We start from the raw sequence: 21,866 nt of genomic DNA on the forward strand, positions 1-21,866 counted from the left end.
ATCTTTTTGTAAAAAAATTTTGCAACTACAGCATTCTTTACAAGCTACTTAAAATTCAGGTATCTGAAATTACATTTTTGTTTCTACTTCTCTTTATATTGTTTTATCTAAAACAACATTCCTACAGATATTAATATGTCAAATAACAGAGGGGGGGGGACATTCCTCAAGAAGTGTAGAAGAATGCAAGTACAGTCGTACCTTGGAAGTTGAACAGAAGTCCGTTCGACTTCCAAAATGTTCGGAAACCAAAGCGCGGCTTCTGATTGGCAGCAGGAACCTCCTGCAGCCAATCGGAAGCTGTGGAAGCCTCGTCGGACGTTCAGCTTCCAAAAGTAGTTCACAAACCAGAACAGTCACTTCCAGGTTTGCAGTGTCCGGGAGCCAAAACATTCAATAACTAAGATGTTAGAAAAACAAGGTACGACTGCACATATTACACACACCGCTTTATTACGGTCCATAGATCCAAAATACAAAGCACAACAATAGTATATATCAACAGTTATTAAGGTGTAAGATCGGCCTTGCTAGCCAACAGAGGAGCTTTAGCTTCTTGTCCTTTTGGCTAAGATCAAGTGCAGTACATATTACAACTTATTACAACCACAACATAAAATAATGGATGTATATGGTCACAGGAGATCCTAGCCTCATAGGAAGAAAAGATCTAACCACACAACACTTTAACTGTTGTTGAGACTGGAGATGTAGCCTATATAACTCCAAGTTTTGTCTAACAGGTGGGAACCATGACAGGCGTGGCTAATCTGCAGTACTCCAAATATAGTTCGGTTCCAATTTGCATCAGCCCCAGGTGGCACAGCCCATGATCAGAGATGATGGGAGCTGGAATTCCATTACATCTGAAGAGTCACAAGTTAGCTACCACTGAACTATGGAGTAAAAAACCAAATGGCTTATTGCATAGCAACAAGCTGCAGGGGTAATGCAGTAAGACCTTCCACTGATGGGGATTCTGGTGCTGCTCCTCTTTCTTGCCAGAAAACTGTGTCTCTTCCAGCCTCCACTCTAGTAGTGGGTGGTGTGGTAGGGCACTTGGTGTGATACTCACTTGACCTCTGGGCTGGTTGCATCCCTGCTGTTTACAGGAAGTGGAGGTACAAGGCACAACTGAGGTCCGCACAGTATAAATGTGCCAACAACTGGTCGTATGTTAACTTAGCATGAGGCATGTAACCACTTGGTTAGTTTTTTTGCTAGCATTCTCCTCACCACCTGGCAGCAACAACTTGCTATGCTTTTCCATCTGATCAGAAATCCAGGAGAGTTAAGGTGTGGTTCTTTCGGCCAATTGACTGAATAGCTCGCCAAGTGGCTACTTGCCTCACTAACTTCTTTCTCCCCAGAATAAACCTTGGCACACCCAAGAAAGAAAAAGAAAAGAGAATACACATAATATTTCTAAATGCTTTCGAGGGGGAATTGCACAGCAAAATCGTGTGAGATCATGACAACCAAAATGACTTTAAAAAGGGGGGTGTCCTGGCCTGGGACACTTGCAAGGTATGCAATCCCCTACCCTGCCCTTTCCTGTATTTTGCCAAACCAAAGGGGGCAACCCTACTCAGACGGTTATTGTGAGGATAAAATGGGGATGGGAAGAACCATGCATGTGACCATGAGATCTCTGCAGGAAAAGTGGGGTATAAATGTAATGTACGAATCATAATAAATGTTAGATGCAGAAAAATCTTGCATGCGTAAACATTAAATTATCTATATGTGCAAATGAAAGAGCTATGTGGATAAATGCCTATGCATCTGTTTTCTTGCACAAGATTGCCTCTAGGGAACATTTGTTCTTGAAGGTCAATATAAAGATAAAGCATAAGTAGTCTGGATAATGCTGTAGCTGGCATTATGTGAGTGCCACTTGCGTTTCATGTTCACAAAAGACGAAGAACGTACTTTACAGCATTATGTGGGCCGCCCTCAATTTTTAAAGACTGAACTAGTGAGTGGGGATATTTGTACTACAAAGGGGCTTATTATGGTCAGTTGAGTCCAAGTGGGTGATATCCTAAGTTACCAAATCATTCAAGCTTCATAAAAAGAAAGCCTTCCTAATAAAGTAACCAATTTGGCAATTATTTCTATCAGTCAATTAAATATTTCCCCTCCCCATACTGCCACCAGGAACACCAAACAACAATAAGCATGAAGTAACACACACTGAAAAATGTGGTGTTCTATAATCAACAATAAAAAACTCAAAGAGTCAAATTCCAATCCTGCAAAAGATTAATTGCAGAACTTGCATGTTGACAGATTCACAGGAATTCCATTTAGCAAGAAGGGTAATTACACTATTATTTAAGTCCCATAGAATTATTTTATACACAGTGCCAAGTTTTGAAATCTTATTTTTTTTATTTATATTGTTTGCAATCTTCTCCATGAAGCATACAATTACTGGAAATAGAAAATGCCTATTTTTAATTTAGAATGAGATTCCCTAGATCAGGCTGGGGAAACTGTAGCCCTCCTGATGTTGGTGCACTGCAAGCACCCCTGACCACTGGACATGTTGTCTGGGGCTGATGGACACTGGAGTCCAATAACATCCAGATTGCCATTCATTAGTCTATAGCTGGACCAATCTAGCAGTGCATTAAGTACAACGATGCATGTTTAACTCAACATTTTTATCTACACTAGGGGCTGCTGCACCCCTGCTTGCTTCACTTGCCAGCCACACCTACCCTCCACTCCACCCCCAAACCTAGCCAACCCACCCTAAGACCTGGGCAAAAAACCTTTATACTGGGCAGCAGCCAGGCAGGTTGAAGAGTTGGCCAACGTGCAATGGCAGAAAGCGAGTGGCTTTATCTTCTTTTGCCCACCTTGGGCATTCCCTCCTGTCCCTGAAGTCAGCACAGGGAGCAGGCTGGGCATAGCCTAAGAATTCAGCGGGTATCCCTAGGCATGCTCCCTAACCCTACATGCTACGAACACATTCAATGCCTGGGATGCAGTGGCATCAATGGCAGCAAGGGATCTGCAGGCTGGCTAGCTAGCTAGCTGCCGCTTCTGACCACCTTTCTCATTACTGTGCTGCTCCTTCTGCATCCGATTTGGCCATTTGTGATGCAGATCTCTAGGTCACCTGGGGAAGAAGAAGGTGCCCAGGGGGTTCTGGCCTTTCCCCGTGCACCCAGGCCTTCCTTTAACACTCTCCAAAACACTTTTTTTCATTGTCACCTTCTGTTTGCTTCTCACACAGCTAGCATGGGAGAAAAAGGCCCACTTCTTTGTCCACTCTCCCCTACGTATGCACACTCACTCAGTCACTAGTGTGACAATGGACCACATAGCAAATCTAGTACAGAGAAATTTCCTGCCCCAAGTAATAAGATTGCAGCAATATAACAACATCAATGATTAAACAGAACATTTATTAACAATCAAGTCAAGATGGTTTGCCTTAGCTCCAACTTTCTTATATAAACAAGTCACTAATCCTAGCCCTCTTGGTTATATAACCATCGATAGTATCAAGTCAAGTATCAACTTTTGAGATCGACTGAGTTGGTCAATTTCTGAGTATAACTTAGTCAGATACTACCCAACGTGTTGCTGGTTTCACCTTTTGAATTAAAGAACCACTGTGTCTCTTTCATAAAAATTCCTTTTGAAATATTATCCTCTCAGTTCTAGGTAGTTTTACAGCAAATTTGATCCTGCTAGAAGATAACCATAAGGGCCAAATATTTGATTCACCCATCTTTGCTGTTCTCCTCTTTCTCTGATGAAATCAAGCGTCCAGGTTTAAGGAGATAACTGTGCCTTCCACTTTTCCTCATTATATTTCAAGCAATTTCCTTCCCAACCCACTTTCAGTATCAGATCCAGGCTGGGGATAAAATTGCTTGAAGCACGAGATCACACAGCAAGGCAAAGCAAGAGACATGGTAGGATCTGGCTGTTCTCAGCACGGGCCCCATTTCATGTTTTAAAAAGAGATTTGTCCCCAGCTATGCATGTGATTGAGTGGTCAGACACATATACACATATATTGGTGGCACAGAATGTGGATGTTTAGTTGAGAAAAACGGATCTACCAGAAAGATCACTGCTGGGAAATTTTTTGAACTAGGCACAACATGGCTCATAGCAGATGTTATAAGTTGTGCGTGTTTTATTTCTCAATTTGACCTTTTTACACAGTTTTGCTTATATAGTGGTATTTTATGCATTGTGACTAGCAGTTATTTTTACTGATCATAGTTTAGTAATTATTTATTGTAATTGTGAATTTCTGTTTAATTGTCATTTGCTGATGTTTTGAGAGTTAATTTTATTGTGTTCTGTTATATTCTAATAGATTATTGAATATTACTTTTTGGTATAAGTCATTCCATTTTAAAGTTATGTTTTATTATGACTTTTTGTATTGGATCAGATTATTGTAAGGTATGTGTCCTTTGTTGTGTATTTTGCTACTGTACACTTCCTTGTGTATAGTAATATAGAAAGATGATATACAAATAAGAAGTGGAACGGAATGGAATTCTCTTAAAACAGTAACAGCCAAGGTTACTCCTGAGAGATCTTGCAAAAATTTTGCAGAGCACAAAAAAGCATAATGGGGTGTGTGTAAAAAGACCTTTAATATTTTATACAATTTTATACGCTATCAAGCTTCAGGCACATATGCTGATGTGTCAGAAAACTGGAAAGAAGCATTTTTTTTCCCTTCTCTTGTATCTCAGTAACTTTTATACACTGGCTTAATTTGTAAGTGAGTCTAGTATGAGATGAGTAGATCTGATAAATGTACTCTTGGGAATTATGTCACATTCCAGATGATTGCTTAGCCGGCATATAATTATAAGCAGCAACCTGATTATACTTTGTAAAAAGCATTAGAGTTATGTCACTGCCACTTAAGCATGCTAAGTAACCTGAAGAAATTAAGCAGGTCTCCATAATGGCATCTAGAAGTTGAAGTTGCAGAGTTTTTTTAAATCATTGCAAACTTTTAAAAAGTAATAGGTAAAATTTACTGTTATAAATTAGATCTGTTAATAATGGAATTTCAAATAGTCATCAGTGGGAAAAGTTTGAGAACCACTGCTTTATTATGTTCAAATGTTTCATATACATTCTCTCAGACATCCCAGCTATCAGTCTGCATGGTAGGTCAGTTTCAGCCGTCCTCACATTACAGGTTTGGTGGCCAATCCAAGAGAGAATAGCTTGCATTGATATCACTAAGTGGCCTTGAGAAGAGGTGAGACTGAATCAAAGCTTTCTCTGCTCACAATATTAGTCAGGCACCTGGAAGTGGTTATAAGGTGGCCGGGGAAGCATTTGAGGCAATCCAGTATTAAATTAAAGATGAAATGCTTTTCAGTGGCCTGGCTCCATCTACATCATGGTTTCCCAAATTTTGGGTCTCCAGCAGTTTTTGGACTACAACTTCCATCATCCCTAGCTAGCAGGACCAGTGGTCAGGGGTGATAGGGAACGGTAGCCCAAAAACAGCTGGAGACCCAAGCTTGGGAAACACTGATCTACATCAATACTTTGATGAGAATGACAGAGTTACTGAAGGAGTTTCACATTACGCAGAAGAAAATTAGCAAGTGTCGCACATGCATGATTGTTGCTTGTCTGAGAATCCTCAAAAAGTGACCCCTCAAAGGATCAGTATCCATGAATTGAAACTGCCACGCACAATCCCCTATAGGCTTCTGCTCCACTTTAGTACATGTTAATCCACTGCATGAGGTAGAAAACCACTCGCAGATACTGTTGGTCTTGTTGCCATGCCAGTTTAGCACCACCCTAGATGCTTTTAATTGTATTTTTACAAACATGCTGGGAACCACCTGAATGAATATTGTGGGCCACTGGCTGCCCACGGGCCACAATTTGGGAAACCTTGCTTTCGTGTATGCAAGGATGCAAAGGAGACAGCCTACTTTGTAATGACTCCCTGCCAGAAATATTTGTACTCTTGCGACTGTAATCCACAGAATTCTAAAGATATGGGGGGGGGGGAGCTGTAATACATACATCTCTAACATATACCAGAGGGATCACTAATGTAATTGTTTCAAAAATTGGCAGGTTCTCTCTTTTCACCTTGTAAGCCTATCACCATGGAAACTAAATGGTTCTTAATAGCATCCCTTATGGCAACTGCTGTTTCTTGAGAAGCAGGTGGGGGACTATACTGAACCTTTGTTTTTGTTACTGTATGCACTTTCATCACTTCCACACAGTGCTGTTCTGTGACTAATACTCAGCTTAAAATAATCAAAGCACTTTTATTAAAAGGGGGTAACTTTTCTTTAAAGAGAGAGAGATATTTAGTGTCAGTATTAAAAAGCACCACTGTTGTTGTTTTTAAAAAGAGCTCTTGTTTTGAAATCAGACAGTGTGTAATAGAATTCCAGATTCATAGCACATAAAAATGAACACACAATAGAGAAGTACTTCTGCTGGATTGAAGGAAAAGAGAGAAAGAGAAAGAGTGCACGCACGCACAGTGGAGAAGGCAACATACTGAAAGGGAAGGTATTACGGGTTTTTGGTTGACCTCTACAATACATAGTTTTGCTGATCCATAAGCAGGGCACTGCTGGATCAGAACACAGGCGGTGGCCAACCAGATGCTCTCAATGTTGTAACTTTAGCTAGTGTGCAGTAACAGACCTAGGACAGGAAAGCTTAGGTTTAAACCCAATACAGTGGTACCTTGGTTCCCGAACTCAATCCATTCTGGAAGTCCGTTCCAAAACGTTCGCAAACCAAGGCGCGGCTTCTGATTGGCCCCAGAAACAATGCCGACAGCCAGAACAGACGTTCGGCTGCCAAGCCATTGGGAACCAAGGTACCACTGTATCAGCTTTGACATGGAACTCAATGGGTTGCCTTGAGCATGTCGCTGTTTTGCAACCTAAACTATATCACAGGATTGGGCTGAGGATTTAAACAACAACAACAAACAACAACAACAACAACAACAACAACAAGTGACTTCAAGAGTGTCATGGTGAACTGCACAGAGGGAGGGGAATACAAATCAAAAGTTTATACGAGAAAATGTTTCACATAGCACAAACACACATTTTGACAAGAAATAGTGATTACACCAAAGCTGTTTGTAGGAAGGGCTCAGTTCAACTTCCTGCTTCCTCTACCAAAGAGAATTGACTTTGTCAACAATTTGCTAACCAGGGTTATGCACAAGCATCAGCTAAATCAGGCAGGGACAAGCATCTGCACTGACTGCATGGGGCTCATCATCTAGCAAGGGTTGTGTGCTGATGCTTACTTATTATGTCTATATATGCCTCACTGGATTGAGACAGCTACATATAAAACAGCTCTTGGCAGGACTGGATTTCAGATATAAATCAACAAGCTTAATACAGTAAAACTCATCCCACAATGCCATACAAATGTCACACAGCACTCACACAGTGCTAGCTTTTCAGCTGGGAGTCTAAAATTAGAAAACTGCTGGTATCTCTGAAAATCATTAATAGTGAAATGTATCTCATCTCAGTTGCTCTTATAAGCTTCTGTTCAAAAGGAGCTTGTAAATAGGACTGTTCATTTGTGTATCTGTAAATCCAGGAAATGCTATTTTTAAAGGCAGGAGGTGAGGCACACACTGCAAAATTTAGACTTCTTTGGAATATATATATTTCACACTGGGTTCTTTTATTCATTTTTGAAATACTCATTTATTGCAAGGTACTTTATTTCTATAATATTCTAAAGTGCATCCAGTAATGGCACATTTTAGAGAGAACACAGGCTTAAGGAAGTTTCTAGGAAGCAAAAGAGCAACCACATAAGGGCACTCATTGTTTATAATTGGCTTTGAAAGAGCGCAGCCCCAGCGCCACACAACAGTGGGAAGTGATGAGATGGATTCTGTCAGACTCTGCTTTGCACAAAGATCCAGGTTAGGAGGTCTCAGCTGGGCATTTCCGAGGCTCCAACTTAAAACCAAACACATTAGTGGCATGAGAGAAGTGGAGATGGATGGGGGGCGGGGGGAGAATACTTATCACATAAAGACTTGTGTCCCCTTTAGTCATTACAGTAATACAAACCCTACAGAGTGATAAGCTGCTGACTAACAGATTTACTAGAAAGCTGACCTGCACATTTCCTCATCTAGTGGATAAGGGACTGACTGTGACAAGCTGGCAGAGCAATGACAGCTAGACAGAAAGGGAAGGCCCAGTGACTGGGAAAAAGCTCAAGCACTGCGGGAGGAGATGAGACGGCACTGTTACATCAGTACATTGAAGTATCTCGTGGTTTAAAATGATAATTACGGTAGATATAAAGCCACAACGAAGGGCTTATTGGGAATCCGGAAGTTAATGCTGCTTTAGAGAAGCTTTATTCGGGGAATGCTACTAAACATTATGAGGCAAGGGCAAGGCATTTACGGTAAGCTACAGCTCAGGGATCTCTCGACTTTCCTGAGCTCCTTCACCTACTCTTCACCTGAGTTGGAGAAGGAAAAGCTTCCTTTGGGCAGTAAAATTAACTCTCATTAACATGCTACAGTCCTCTGGAAGAGTTTCTGTTCTATTTACCTTGCCTTGTCTCTCTAGGGTGCTGAACTATTTGAAGTAGAAGTATAACCTCGATTAGAGAGGCATGCTCATTCTCTTCACTACAGAAATTAAATTATTATTATTATTATTATTATTATTTGTAGTAATTATGTTAAACATTTAAAATGCTCTGTCAAGTCATGGGGGGGAGGGAATTTCACAAAACTTAGGATGAAAATGGACTTATCTGCAAGAGCTGTATTTGTTTCTTAACTCATGCCTGTGCTATTCATATATAAAATGTGTGTGCATTTAATTAATTAATATGGATAAGGGGAGGTGAACATTGCCACCCCACCATTTCTCTTCTAGCCCAGCTCTGATGCTGAGAATGAGTTGACCTGGAAGTAAGCATATGGGCACCCAAAACAGCCTTACACAGAGTCAGACCCTTGGTCCATCTAGCCCAGGATTGTTGACCGCCAACTGCGAAAATCTCTCCAGCATTTTCAGCAGAAGTCTTTCCCATCACCAAGAACAAGGTCCTGGATAATAATAATAATAATAATAATTTATTATTTATACCCGGTCCATCTGGCTGGGGCTCCCCAGCCACTCTGGGCGGCTTCCATAGAAAGCAAAAATACAGTAAAATATCACACATTAAAAACTTCCCTGAACAGGGCTGCCTTAAGATGTCTTCTGAATGTCAGGTAGTTGTTTATCGCTTTGACATCTGCTGGAAGGGCGTTCCACAGGGCGGGCGCCACCACCGAGAAGGCCCTCTGCCTGGTTCCCTGTAGCTTTGCTTCTCGCAATGAGGGAACCGCCAGAAGGCCCTCGGCGCTGGACCTCAGCGTCCGGGCAGAATGATGGGGGTGGAGACGCTCCTTCAGGTATACTGGACCGAGGCCGTTTAGGGCTTTAAAGGTCAGCACCAACACTTTGAATTGTGCTCGGAAACGTACTGGGAGCCAATGTAGGTCTTTCAAGACCGGTGTTATATGGTCTCGGCGGCCGCCCCCAGTCACCAGTCTAGCTGCTGCATTCTGGATTGGTTGTAGTTTCCGAGTCACCTTCAAAGGTAGCCCCATGTAGAGTGCATTGCAGTAGTCCAAGCGGGAGATAACCAGAGCATGCACCACTCTAGCGAGACAGTCCGCAGGCAGATAGGGTCTCAGCCTACGTACCAGATGGAGCTGGTAAACAGCTGCCCTGGACACAGATTTGACCTGTGCCTCCATGGGCAGCTGTGAGTCCAAAATGACTCCCAGGCTGCGCACCTGGTCCTTCAGGGGCACAGTTACCCCATTCAGGACCAGGGAATCCTCCACACCTGCCCGCCTCCTGTCCCCCAAAAACAGTACTTCTGTCTTGTCAGGATTCAACCTCAATCTGTTAGCCGCCATCCATCCTCCAACCGCCTCCAGACACTCACACAGGACCTTCACCGCCTTCACTGGTTCTGATTTAAAAGAGATGTGCCAAGGACTAAACTTGCTTGCAACAGAGGTGTTCTTCCACTGCCTGAGCTATAGCCCTTGAGGCAACAGAGCACAGGGACATATTGAAGGGGAAAGCATCACTGGTTGCCCCTTTTGCTATGGAAATTAGACGTCTTCCACCTCCTGCTTTTTCTGATTATCACCAAGATGACCCTGACCCACCTACAATACTTCAGCTGTCAGTGCGGGAAACAGATCAGGGCCTCCAATAAGGATCTAACATGCAAGTGCTGCATGCAACACACAGGGACAAACACACCCATATTTCTACAGCCAGTCCTGGTGCGGAGCTCGTTGAAAAATTTGGGTAATGTTGACTCCTGGGAGAACAAACTGCTTGACTTTGCTTTCTGTAACTTACTGACTTTTAAAAGTATCCCAAACCCATCTGACGCCTCAGTCCAGATACATTCCCCATCTCCTAACATATTTAATATTAAAGTGATTTTCTTTTGTTTAATTGCAGCTTTAAAGTGGTGACACTGAAGACCGATGTATTTCCTAGTTTGGGGAGATGGGAGTGGAGGGAACAAAACCAAGACAAAATTTCTTGGGTGGGTGCCCTCAGCAAACCACTTTCCGATATATTAATTACAGTAAGCACTGAACTGTAGCTAACAGAGTTTCACTTATATACAGAGTTCAATGAGTTCTGTACATTAATTAGGCCCCAGAGAGATGGGAGACCTTTTCGCTATTTTACTCATACTGTATAACTAAAGGATTGACACACAGAGGGTCAGATTTTTAACCTTCACAAGCCTAGGTATTTATTTAAGCTTAGGATGTTGGAATGTAGCTGCAGGATATTGGAAATCAGAGATACTGATGCCCTTGTAGTTATTCACTAGAGCAGTCTTTCCTACTGTTCTAGTTTGATTTGTAATCTAGAATAAAGCAACATGACGCAATTCAGTGTGTGTTCAGAAAGCCAAACATCAGACACAGAGCTTGCTAATATACTGGAATATTAAGCAGGTAGCACCAGTAAGAACACAGAATTGCTCATTCCAGTGTAACTGATTAAGAGGTAGGTTCTCATCTCAGTTCAGCTTGCATAGCTTTATTGATCAGAGCCACATAGACGGAGCAGATATCTGCCAGTAGCTTTGCAGCAAGTGTGCCTTATTTTCTATATATAACTTGCCTTATTCCAATGAAGAAGCCAAGAGAAAAGGGAAACACAGCTTCATAGGTGTTTAAAGTGTGATTGTCTAAATCAGAGCTTTCTATGTTGGTGACACACTTTTTAGGCATGCAGCATTTCAAGACACAGCAATTCAGTTTTACTAGCAAACTGGAGGTTCAAATAACCCCTTTCCAGATCCGGAAGAAGCGTGGGTAGCATTTGCATAGCACACACTGCAGTCAACACACTAACGTGTCACGATACACGCTTTGGAAAGTTCTGGTCTAAATAATAATAATAATAATAATAATAATAATAATAATAATAATAATAATAATAAATTTTTTCAGAACAAGCTATGCCTAGGATTGTGCTGATGGCTCACTTGAAAAAACAGGTAGCTACAATTCTATATGCATTCAATCCCAAAGAAACTCTGAATTAATCAACCTGTGTAATTATGCAAATTGAATAACTGGCATGCTCTTTTATTTTGCCAGTCTTAAAAGAGAACAATTGCAGAGCACAGGAAATGCAGCCCAACTACTGGAAATGTTATTCTGCCACCTTTGTGACTTCTGACATTTCAGTAGAGCCTGCCGACTTATTCCCAAGCATATTTTCACAGCAGCAAGAGACAGAAATTTTTAAGAGAGTTAAACCCATTACGACATTCTGTGCTTTTTCAGCTCTCAAACAGAACTGTGGTACACACATGGCCCTTTCAAACCCAACTCTGCCCTGGTGAAGGAAAGCTCCATTCCTCCTTCTCTGAGAAAGGACTGTACCTATCATCTCACTCATCTCTCCATACTGATCCCTGACCATACCTTGTCAAGATCCAGCTACAGCTATGTAACATACAATTTGATCGAACACCAACATTAAGGGAGTATAGTCATATGCAGGCACATCTGTTTTATATGGTCCTTCCTTTAAAAAAAAAAACCCCAACCTCAAAGAAAAGTGGTATATAAATTTATTAAATAGATATAATAAATTAACACCCCCAAAAGTGGATATGGGCAAGTACATACCGTATTTTTTGTTCCATAACACTCACTTTTTTCCTCCTAGAAAGTAAGGGGAAATGTCTGTGCGTGTTATGGAACGAATGCCTACAGATGGCGGGAGGATCTGCTGCAGTCGTGAGCAGAGGATCCATGATTCCCCTTCCTTCCCTCCTCCGTGGCTCGCTTTGAAACAGCAAAGCAGGAGAAGAGCCGCTGAGTGGGGAGGAGAGAGGGACAGAAAGCCTGCTTGCTTTAAAGGAGCAAAGCGAGAGAGGAGAGTAGCCTTCTCCTCTTATACCCCTCTTCTGCATTATTAGCAGCATCCTTCTCCACACACTCCACGCGTGCTCCTTGTCCCTTGAGTGCTTTTCCTTCCCTCCCCACTTAAAACGGGGTTACAAAGCACGGATCCACATGGATCCTCAGGATTTTTGCACTGGGTCACCCCAAATTCACCATTAGATCACATAGCATGTCCATGGCTACAGCTTGCACCAAAAATATCACACACCCACTGTTGCCTGGGGCTGCAGTGGTGCAAAAACATAGTTACAAAGCATGGATCCACATGGATCCTCAGGATTTTTGCATTGGGCTACCCCAAACTCACCGTCAGATCACATGTCTGTGGCCACAGCATGAACCACAAAAATCGTACAGCCACTGTTTTGTTTAGAATATTTTTTTTCTTGTTTTCCTCCTCTAAAAACTATGTGCGTGTTATGGTCGGGTGCGTGTTATAGAGCGAAAAATATGGTATATTTACACAAGGCAAGATATATGGCCATATAATGCTGTGCAAAGCATAGCAGCAGATAAATAGAATCAAATCAATTTAATAAGCTCAGCAAATTGTCCTAGAAAAAGGAATACTGGAAGACAGAGTAATACTGCTCTCACACAGGTTTGCCATTTTATGCCTATATTCTGCTAAAAATGCCACATCAATTTTGTAATCTCTAGACAAAGGATAGTTCTCAGTGCTAATTACATTATAATAAAGCTTCCCCCTTCTTCCAACCATTCTCACATTAACAACAAAGCTAATTGCCCCTCCGAGAAATGAGAGGCAATCTGTAGGTAGCATCCAGTATAGCGTAATAATTCTTCCTAATGCATACTCTTAACCTGGATTACTCAAAACAGATTTAGCAGATTTTTGCCTCGCCTTAGGCCTCACTAACAAGATAACAGGGAAAAGCATATGACATTTGGGCCTTTTAGCTAGTGCAGGGGGAAAAGTGCTGAATACCTACGGAGCAGCATGAGTACCACTTCAACATTTATTGTGGCAGTGCACACAGAAGCCACCAAATTTATTGGTTCCTAAAAGTCAATCCTTCCAGTTGGAATTGCTACATATGGCTGCCTTATTCCTTTAAAAACCACACACACCACTCTTGTAGTAACTGTTTACAAGTCTCAGAAGGAATACGGTCTTCACAGTCCTAAAGCAGCAACAAGATTCTGCTTCTCTCATTAACTGTAATACCACCATGATTTTAGTGTTACACAAATAAGCCTCTAATTCCCTGCACTCCTTTCTCCCCATAGTCTATCTTGCAATTCCTCTTGTGCAGCAAATTATAGCTTTCTCGGTTCCAATGCAACAGCAAACTATGGTTTGCTGCAAAAGTGAATGTGCAAGGTGACATAGCGAGAACATGAGCCCCATGCTCATTCTTGCAACGTCAAAGCAACAGTTTTATGCTATGTCTGAACTGAGCCACACTTTTTAGGGAACGTGTGAAAATCTGAAGTAGTAAGAATAACGCCAACATTAATATCCAAAAGAGGTATCAAATTTGTTTATAATCTCAGAAATAGTTCGGAAACAGGGATAGGGCCATAGGTCTGTGACACAGCACACATTTTGTGTGCATAAGATCCCAAGGTCACCCCCATGCATCTCCTGTTGACCTGGAGTAGCAAGAGCCCTTTGTGCCTGAGAACCTGGAAAGTCACGCCTAATCAGAATAGACAGTACAGTAGAACCTCTATTTGCGACCATAATCAGTTCCGGAGGTCCGTCCGGAGGTCGAAACGGGTCGCTGGGAGAGGCGCTATTGTGCGCAGAGGCAGGCAGCGATTCCCGCTTCTGCGCATGTGCAAACAGCGATTGCCCACTTCTGCACATGTGCGAACGGCGATTGCCACTTCTGCGCATGCGCAAACGGTGGCCAATCTGCTGGTTACTTCCAGGTTTGCTGCAGTTGCGACTTGGAATGACCATAAGAAGAGGCAGTGGTAAGTAGAGGTTTGACTGTACTGAATTAGACAGACAGTGTCTAACCTCAGGTTTGAGTCAGCTCCCAGTACAGTGGTACCTTGGTTTGCGAACAGTCTGGTTTGCATACATTTTGGGTTACAAACACGTCAAACCTGGAAGTGCATGTCCCGGTTTACAAACATTTTTTGGATTACAATCCATTTTTTTTGGGATTATGAACAAAATGTTTTTGGAGGCCCCATTGGCGAAAGCGCACCTTGGGTTACAACCTGTTTTTGTTTATGAACGGGCCTCTGGAACGGATTATGGTTGTAAACCAAGGTACCACTGTACTGAGTCTACAGCTATATCGGAGGGTTCTTCCCTGCAGGGTTGCACAGTGGCAGTACTCACCAGGTTTTGCAAATGGCAGCACCCGCCTGCCTGGCACTGAGCGCTGGTGGACAGAGGGGACATAAAGGAGGTCAAGAGGTCAAGGCTGGGCCACTGACAGAGGACCCTGCCAGCTTCTTTAGGATGCTGCATGGTGATGCCAGGCCTGGCTCTGACTATTCCTCCTTATTTATTTAATAAATTGTATATACTGCTTGGTTGTAATAAGACCTCTAAGCACTTTACAAGAACTAGTAGGATTATCAATAAAAATCAGTTAGCAACAAGTAATTAAAGCATTTAAAAGATAATTAAAATCTCTCTGTCTATGTCTCTCTCTCTCTCTCTCTCTCTCTCTCTGTGTGTGTGTGTGTGTGTGTGTGGATAGGCTTGCCCAAACAAAAAGGAAGCTTCAAGAATGTGCAAGGCACCTTCCAGAAAACAGACAGCAGGTGTTCCTCTCTTGATGTGGAAGATAGTATCCATAAAGATGCAACACCCATCATGCTGAAAAATGAGCGTTGAGTACCAACGCACTTAGAGAGTACAGCATGCACTCTGTGCAACAGTCAGTGCAACTGCTTCTTTCTAGAGCCATTCCTCTTCTTCCAGGAGAAAATATGTGGCATACACAATGAACAACACTCATGCATTCCATACATTTCTGTCTCTGAAAAGAAGTGGGGTTCCGAATCACCTCTTGGTGATGGAACTATACGTGTAGGGTCAGGTTTTCACTCGTACGTTTCCTTGCTGTTTAGAAGGACACATATTCTATTCTTTCCCATGAATATGGGCAACTTCTGCAGGTGTGGGGATCTGGATCAGTCACATCTCTAATGTAAGCATGTACATTATTATCTCTTTATAATCAGCGGCATGCAGTTAGCCATTTACTAACCAGTGGAAACTGAAACTACCACCCAGAAACACCATTGTCAACCTTTTAAAAGGTTAGAAAGAAGCCAGCCCAGTAAGCAGCTTTCCATGTGTAACCTTAGTTCGCATATGGCTATGCCACATGAAAGCACACCCCTATACTTACTTTTTCGTCCAGTGATCTCATGGGTCTAATTGTATGACTTTGCTGGATATCACCCAGTACCTTCATAAGATTGCTTTAAAGGAGTGTTTCCCAAACCTGGGTCTCCTGTTGGTTTTGGACTACAACTCCCATGATCCCTGACTAGTGGTCAGGGATGATGGGAATTGTAGTCCAAAACCAACAGGAGACCCAGGTTTGGGAAACCCTGCTCTAAAATATGTTGGCAAAGATAAACAATTTGCTCAAAGGCCACCTAGTGAGCGTCTAACCTCAGCATGCCTCCTCCCAATTAAAATAATAACAATCCTGTATTTCAGGATACACTACCAGTTCACACCAGCTCTATCGAAAATGTGAATGCTTACCTTAAGACAAATTAAGAGTCGAATGCCACAACAGTATTATAGCATGGTATTTTACCAAAGTTTAAACTGCACATTCATCAATAATGGTAATTTCTTACTACACTGAATATGTGTAAATGGCTTATTATGAATGAGCAGTGTATTAGTGCACACTGTCTGATCATTTCCTCAATATGATCGTACTAAACTCAGTTTGAGATAAAGGGATCCTACTGCTGAATAGGCTGAAGGAATGAATAATTTAATCTGGTAGAATACGTTTCACAAATTTAAGGTTTTATATACATTGTAATAGATGGGACACAAAAAATATATATACATCTGCTTTAAAAATAGAGCTGATTAAAATGCATTGAAAAAGGTTCAGGGAAAGGATCTGCATTTGTGTTTTGGTCTAGTCCCCAGCACAAGGATGCACTCTTTCTGATTAGAGAATAATACAGGCTGCCTAGTGCTGAATAATAATTAACCATTTTTACAGCCACCACCTCCTGCTACCCATAATTGCAAGCAGACACACAACAAGGTTGAGTGAAAGACACAGAGCTAAAGAATAGCCATATAAGAAGGCTTTTTTATTCATTGACTTATTAATTGATCCCAGTTAATAAAAGCATTAACTGCTAGCCATTTCCCAGATAGGTACTATGAAGTGCTTTATTGTACACCTCAGATAGGCTTAATTTTTTTTTAAAAAGGCGCTGATCCCCAAAACAAAATGTAAACAAGATTTGTCTGATAATACAATACTCTTTCTTCATCCAGTGAAAAAAGAGCACATGCAGAGAGACTGGTTGAATTGAATCAAGGTTTTGCTGTTAGCATGTAAAGCCCTAATGACCTAGGATCCAAGTACTTTACTATTAATTACATTATTATCACACCGTTCCTTGAAGGAACTTGAGGCAGCGTACATAGTTCTCTCCCCCCCCCCCCCAATTTTATCCTGACAACAACCCTGTGAGGTAGGCTAGGCTAGGAAGTAGTGACTGCCTCAAGGTTGCTCGGCCAGTCCTTGCCTGACAGTCTAACCCAGTGAGCTTCATGGCCAACCAGCAATTTGAACATTGGTCTCCAGGTCCCAGTCAAACACTAACCGCAACACCACATTAGCTCTAAGTGTTTAAGCAGTGCCTCCTTCAGTGGTTCTCAAGCTGTGGGTCCCCAGATGTTGTTGGACTACAACTCCCATCATCCCTGACCACTGGTCATGCTGGCTAGGCATGATGGGAGTTGTAGTCCAACAACTTCTGGGGACCCACAGGTTGAGAAACTCTGTAAGCTGTGCATTAAATCAGCAGGGAATGATGCCTGCTTTTTGTTCCATTTGTAGAAAGTCCTAGGGGAGCAGTAACACAAGACAGGGCATCTCAGTGGCTATGCCCAACTTAATGGAATTTCCTCCCGGGTATTTTCAGGGGACAAGGATAGTGAAAGCGGCTCAATCCCTGGTATCTGCACGAGTTAAATTTGCAGTATTGATAGCAAGCTAGGACAGTGGGGAGTAAGTCCCATGTTTCTGACCTCTCTCTTCCCAAGGCAAAGCTGTTTAAAACCTCAGAAGAGCACTTAACCATTATGACATAAACCTTGCTTGAGACACAGAGAGCAGCTGCCAAGTTTCTGTGCACAGAATAGATTAGCAAAATCCAGATTAGAAAAAATTTAGTGTACAACTAAAAAAAGCAATGCTTCATCCTGGTTGGTAAATATAGTAGCCCTTAAGCATTTAATGTGGATCTCTTTCTCCACCTCACACGCTGCTTTACTGATGCATAGATACCAAAGCTAAAACAAAACAAAACAAAACAAAACACTAGAAGTCCCATACCATTTCAGCAACACTTCCGATATTGGGAATGGGGGAAAGGAAATCCCGCTCTTTCAAGAAAAATAATTTTTCCGTCCACTTTAAGAATCTAGTATTGCCTGTCTTTACTGGCCACCTAAGTCCACTGTGAGGTTCTGGCTTCCCCAACCTGGTGCCTTCCAGATGTTTTGGACAACACTCATCATTCCTGATAACTGATGCTGTTAAGGCTGATAAGAGTTGTGCTCCAAAACGTCTAGAGGGCACCAAGTTGGGGAAGGCATACCAAGACTGTTGCTCCTTTCCTGAAATTATTCCTCTAACAATCTTAACAACAACAACAAAAGTATTCTGACAACTTGCATCCAAGCACCAGCATTGTACTCGGTGAATGAATACATGCAAACAACATTTAATTTGCTTGATTTACTCTGGCATTTCAGGTTCTGTGCCTAATTTTGTGGAACACACAGGCCTGATAACAGCTTGCAGCCTGCTGCTGTCAACAGGTTCTTGAATTAAAGGATCTGAACAAAGAGGCAAAAATTCCCACATGCAGTTGTCCAAACATCATGATTAGCACAGAAAAAGCCAAAAGGTCACTAGTACACCCTAGTGTCAAGATGACATATGAAATGGATGTCATTCATGCAAAGTTTTCTCCACCCCCAGACCTCCTTTCCTGTCCGCTTTGAACTCCTGCCTTGTTATTTTACTCTTGTTCTCACTTGAGGGAAAGAGGTTAGTCGGGAAATAAGCTTCAGGCACTTCCCATAACCTAAGCATCCAGCATTCCTTGTTTTGCTTCAGACACACCAAAGAAGGAAGCCTACAACTCACGCTGATTTTCCTCCACCCTACAAGAAACCCCATCGGACACAGGAGAATGCCAGTCAAGTTCATCAAAACCAAAGCAGGCGCACCATGGTTATCCATAATGTATGCAGCAGAAGAATGGACATTCCAGAATACATTCAACCTCTTGATGTATGATACAAAATAATAATTATTAATAAAACTCAGTAAATAATTATTTTAATTAATTAAAATACCCCAGATCACTGGGCTTAGAGTAGAATTAGTAGGCATATGTGTCAAGTACAGGGATAATTCAGTCAACAGCTACTTCAATGAATCCACAGGACAACAACCTGGAAGCAATTCATCAGCTTTCACACAAAGACAGAAGAGAATGGCAGTACAGTAGAAGCATCACTTAGTAAGAACATTTACAAATTCTCCATAAAACCAAAGACAAGTTCCAAAGGTTTATACTAACTTGTGGATCACTTAATAAGAACATGTTTTACAGGTGTATACTGTTAGAAGTTGTGCTGTAGGTATGGGAATACAGGGTTTCATAAAGTATTTCAAATGTATCTTAAAGAGGCTGCCTTAATTGTGCAATGAGGGTGGCAGTAGGGAATACTATAGGATTTACAGGGAAAGCGTTTCATTCATATTGCCAAGTATCTTGAAACTAGGAAAGTATAAATAGGTAGTGGGAAACAAGCTTTCTAAGTTGTATGGTTCCTTCTATTCTCAAGTTTCTGCAATTTGCTCCCCTTTCTCACAGACCATCCACATTTTGGAAGAATTCAATTGGATTAAACCCTTGGAAGTGAAATTTGTGAATGGTCATTTTACTGCCTGAATGGCTGACTATGCTTTATGTATTAGTATATGTATGACCCACTGAACACATGCGTGTGCTTTTATGTTTATACTTGCAGTTCTGTACATTCGTAATAAAAATAAAAATAAATTTGTGATTGTGGTTTTATTCCAGTCTTCCATTTTAAACTGTGAATTGTTTTTTATTAGTCATAAATATTTCCTTTTATTACTTCAAGCCAGTGTTTTTCCGAGACTTCACACCCTTGGGGAACTCTTTCCACAGTGATTCATCTTGCCAAGCAACTCCTGCACATTGGCGACAAAACTGTTATGTGTTACAAAGAATTCTGGCAATGAACTCTATTCAATCTGGGTTCTGTGCCAGGCTTGCTGGGTGTAGATGTTATCTTACAGTAGGATACTCTCCAGATGTTATGGACTACAAAACCCATCATCCCTGACTATGCAGGCCGCCGATGACAGAAGTTGTAGCCCATGACACCTGAATGACATCACACTGGCTACCCCTGTCCTATGGACATGGCTACCCCTGTCCTATGCACCCTAGATTCTATGTTTTGCTGCTTTCTGGCCTTCTGAACTGATGCCCTAGTAAATTATGCTACATACTATGTTAAAAAAAATATATAATTCACATGCTTTTGATTTTTAATCTAAATCTAAGACTCTATATAACTAGGCAAAGTATACTTTTATTCAAATAAAAGACAATGGGTTGTATTCAAGTATTCAAGTAAGTCAAACTCTGAGCAGACCCACAGTTAGTAATGATGAACTTATGTCTACTGATTTCAATGTGTATGTTCCAAGCATAACTTAGGTGGGTAGAATGGAATATAAAAGTCAAATGTTCTTACTATCCAGAGCCAATATGGGGCCCTGCAGATGTTGTGAACGACAACGCCCATCAGCACCAGTTGGTACAGCCAATATTCAGGAATGATGGGAGCTGCAGACCGGCACCATCTGGAGGGTACCATGTTGTCTGCCCTGGTACCCAAAAAACAGCTTTCTGAATTTCCAGAATTCCAGAATCTGAATATTGTGAACAAGTGAGAGAAACACTGAAGAAATAGGTCTATCATATCTATTTACTGCAAAGTAAGATGTGACTTCAATTTATGGAATGTTTTTAAAAGCTAATTCATTACAAACTTCAAACCCAAACAGAAATGCTAACAGCCAGGTATACCACTAATGCCAAAACTCTAATGCCAGAACTCACCATCTGAATGGGTTTCTTGTGCAAGTCTCTCTCCGTTACTAGCTTCTCTTGGTCAGTGACATAGAGGCCTTTTTGTGCCAAGGCTTGGATAACTGCATCATGGCCCAGGAGCGGTTTGGCAGCATCACTCTTGAGAATAAGACTCCCAGCACGACAGTAGAATTCAGCAGATAGCAGCGATTTAACAACAGGAGGTTTAATATGTTCCTGGTCATACTGATCCGTATAAAATGGTTCTCGAAGATCCTCTGGTACATTTTCTACAAAAGAAGAGGGGAAAGCCTTTGAATTACATTATTTGTAATTATTTGAATTATTATAGTCAGAAGTGCAAAATCCCTACATTTTATCATATTTAGGAAGCGAAACACTCACATTACAAGACTGCCTTTCACTCCCCACCCTGAAGAACTTCCCAAAGCCTAACCTGGGGGTAAGAGGGGTAAATAATGCCAACTTTAATTATGCACATTAGCTCCTGCAGAGCTGCAATGGGTCAAATCAATGTTTTTGTATGCATTGGCTTACACCATCCTCAGGTCAAACTACACAGGATGTCAAAAATCCATGATTGAGATCCCATCCTTAAGGTTTGTTAGCATACAGATGCTTTGAAGATGGAGCAGGTGGTAGTAGGACTGGGGGTGTTTAAAAAAGCCCTTCCAGCTGCACCATTTCCCCAACAGAAATAGCCCCAGAACTGTCCCTAGCTCAGTGGGGAAATTTCAACCAGGCATCTGGAATGGGGGGGGAAACTGTTCATATCCTCCTCCGGTGCCACTTCCCCACCCTTGTATTTTACCACTAGCCTGGTAGTCACAACGCATAGAATTCTACTGCATACTCCATCCCTCCTCAGCGCCCAGCAAAGACAGTTTGCTAAAGAAGGGGAGCTGCTTCCTCTGCACACAGCAGCTCTCTGTTCCTCCTCTGCCGCATCCAGCAGGCTAGTGAAAAAAGTGTGGAAGCTACTAATATT

At 41.8% G+C, this 21,866-nt stretch overlaps 1 protein-coding gene and 1 long non-coding RNA gene across 3 annotated transcripts in view; one reads left to right on the forward strand and one right to left on the reverse strand.

The window, feature by feature from the left end:
- Positions 1 to 21,866, reverse strand: part of CAMSAP2 (calmodulin regulated spectrin associated protein family member 2) — an 82,251-nt gene that overhangs the window by 41,708 nt on the left and 18,677 nt on the right. For both annotated transcript variants that reach the window (XM_081865680.1, XM_081865681.1), the window contains exon 2: positions 20,888 to 21,147. In XM_081865680.1, coding sequence (XP_081721806.1) covers positions 20,888 to 21,147 — 260 coding nt within the window. The remainder of the gene's footprint in view (positions 1 to 20,887; positions 21,148 to 21,866) is intronic.
- Positions 749 to 19,793, forward strand: LOC309344038. The gene is made up of 5 exons (XR_014157568.1): positions 749 to 880; positions 10,527 to 10,614; positions 11,540 to 11,586; positions 15,193 to 15,645; positions 18,835 to 19,793. It is a non-coding gene; the product is annotated as an uncharacterized lncRNA (long non-coding RNA).

Source organism: Podarcis erhardii (genome assembly GCF_964252035.2).
Source record: "Podarcis erhardii genome assembly, chromosome: 6".
Taxonomy (NCBI): domain Eukaryota; kingdom Metazoa; phylum Chordata; class Lepidosauria; order Squamata; family Lacertidae; genus Podarcis; species Podarcis erhardii.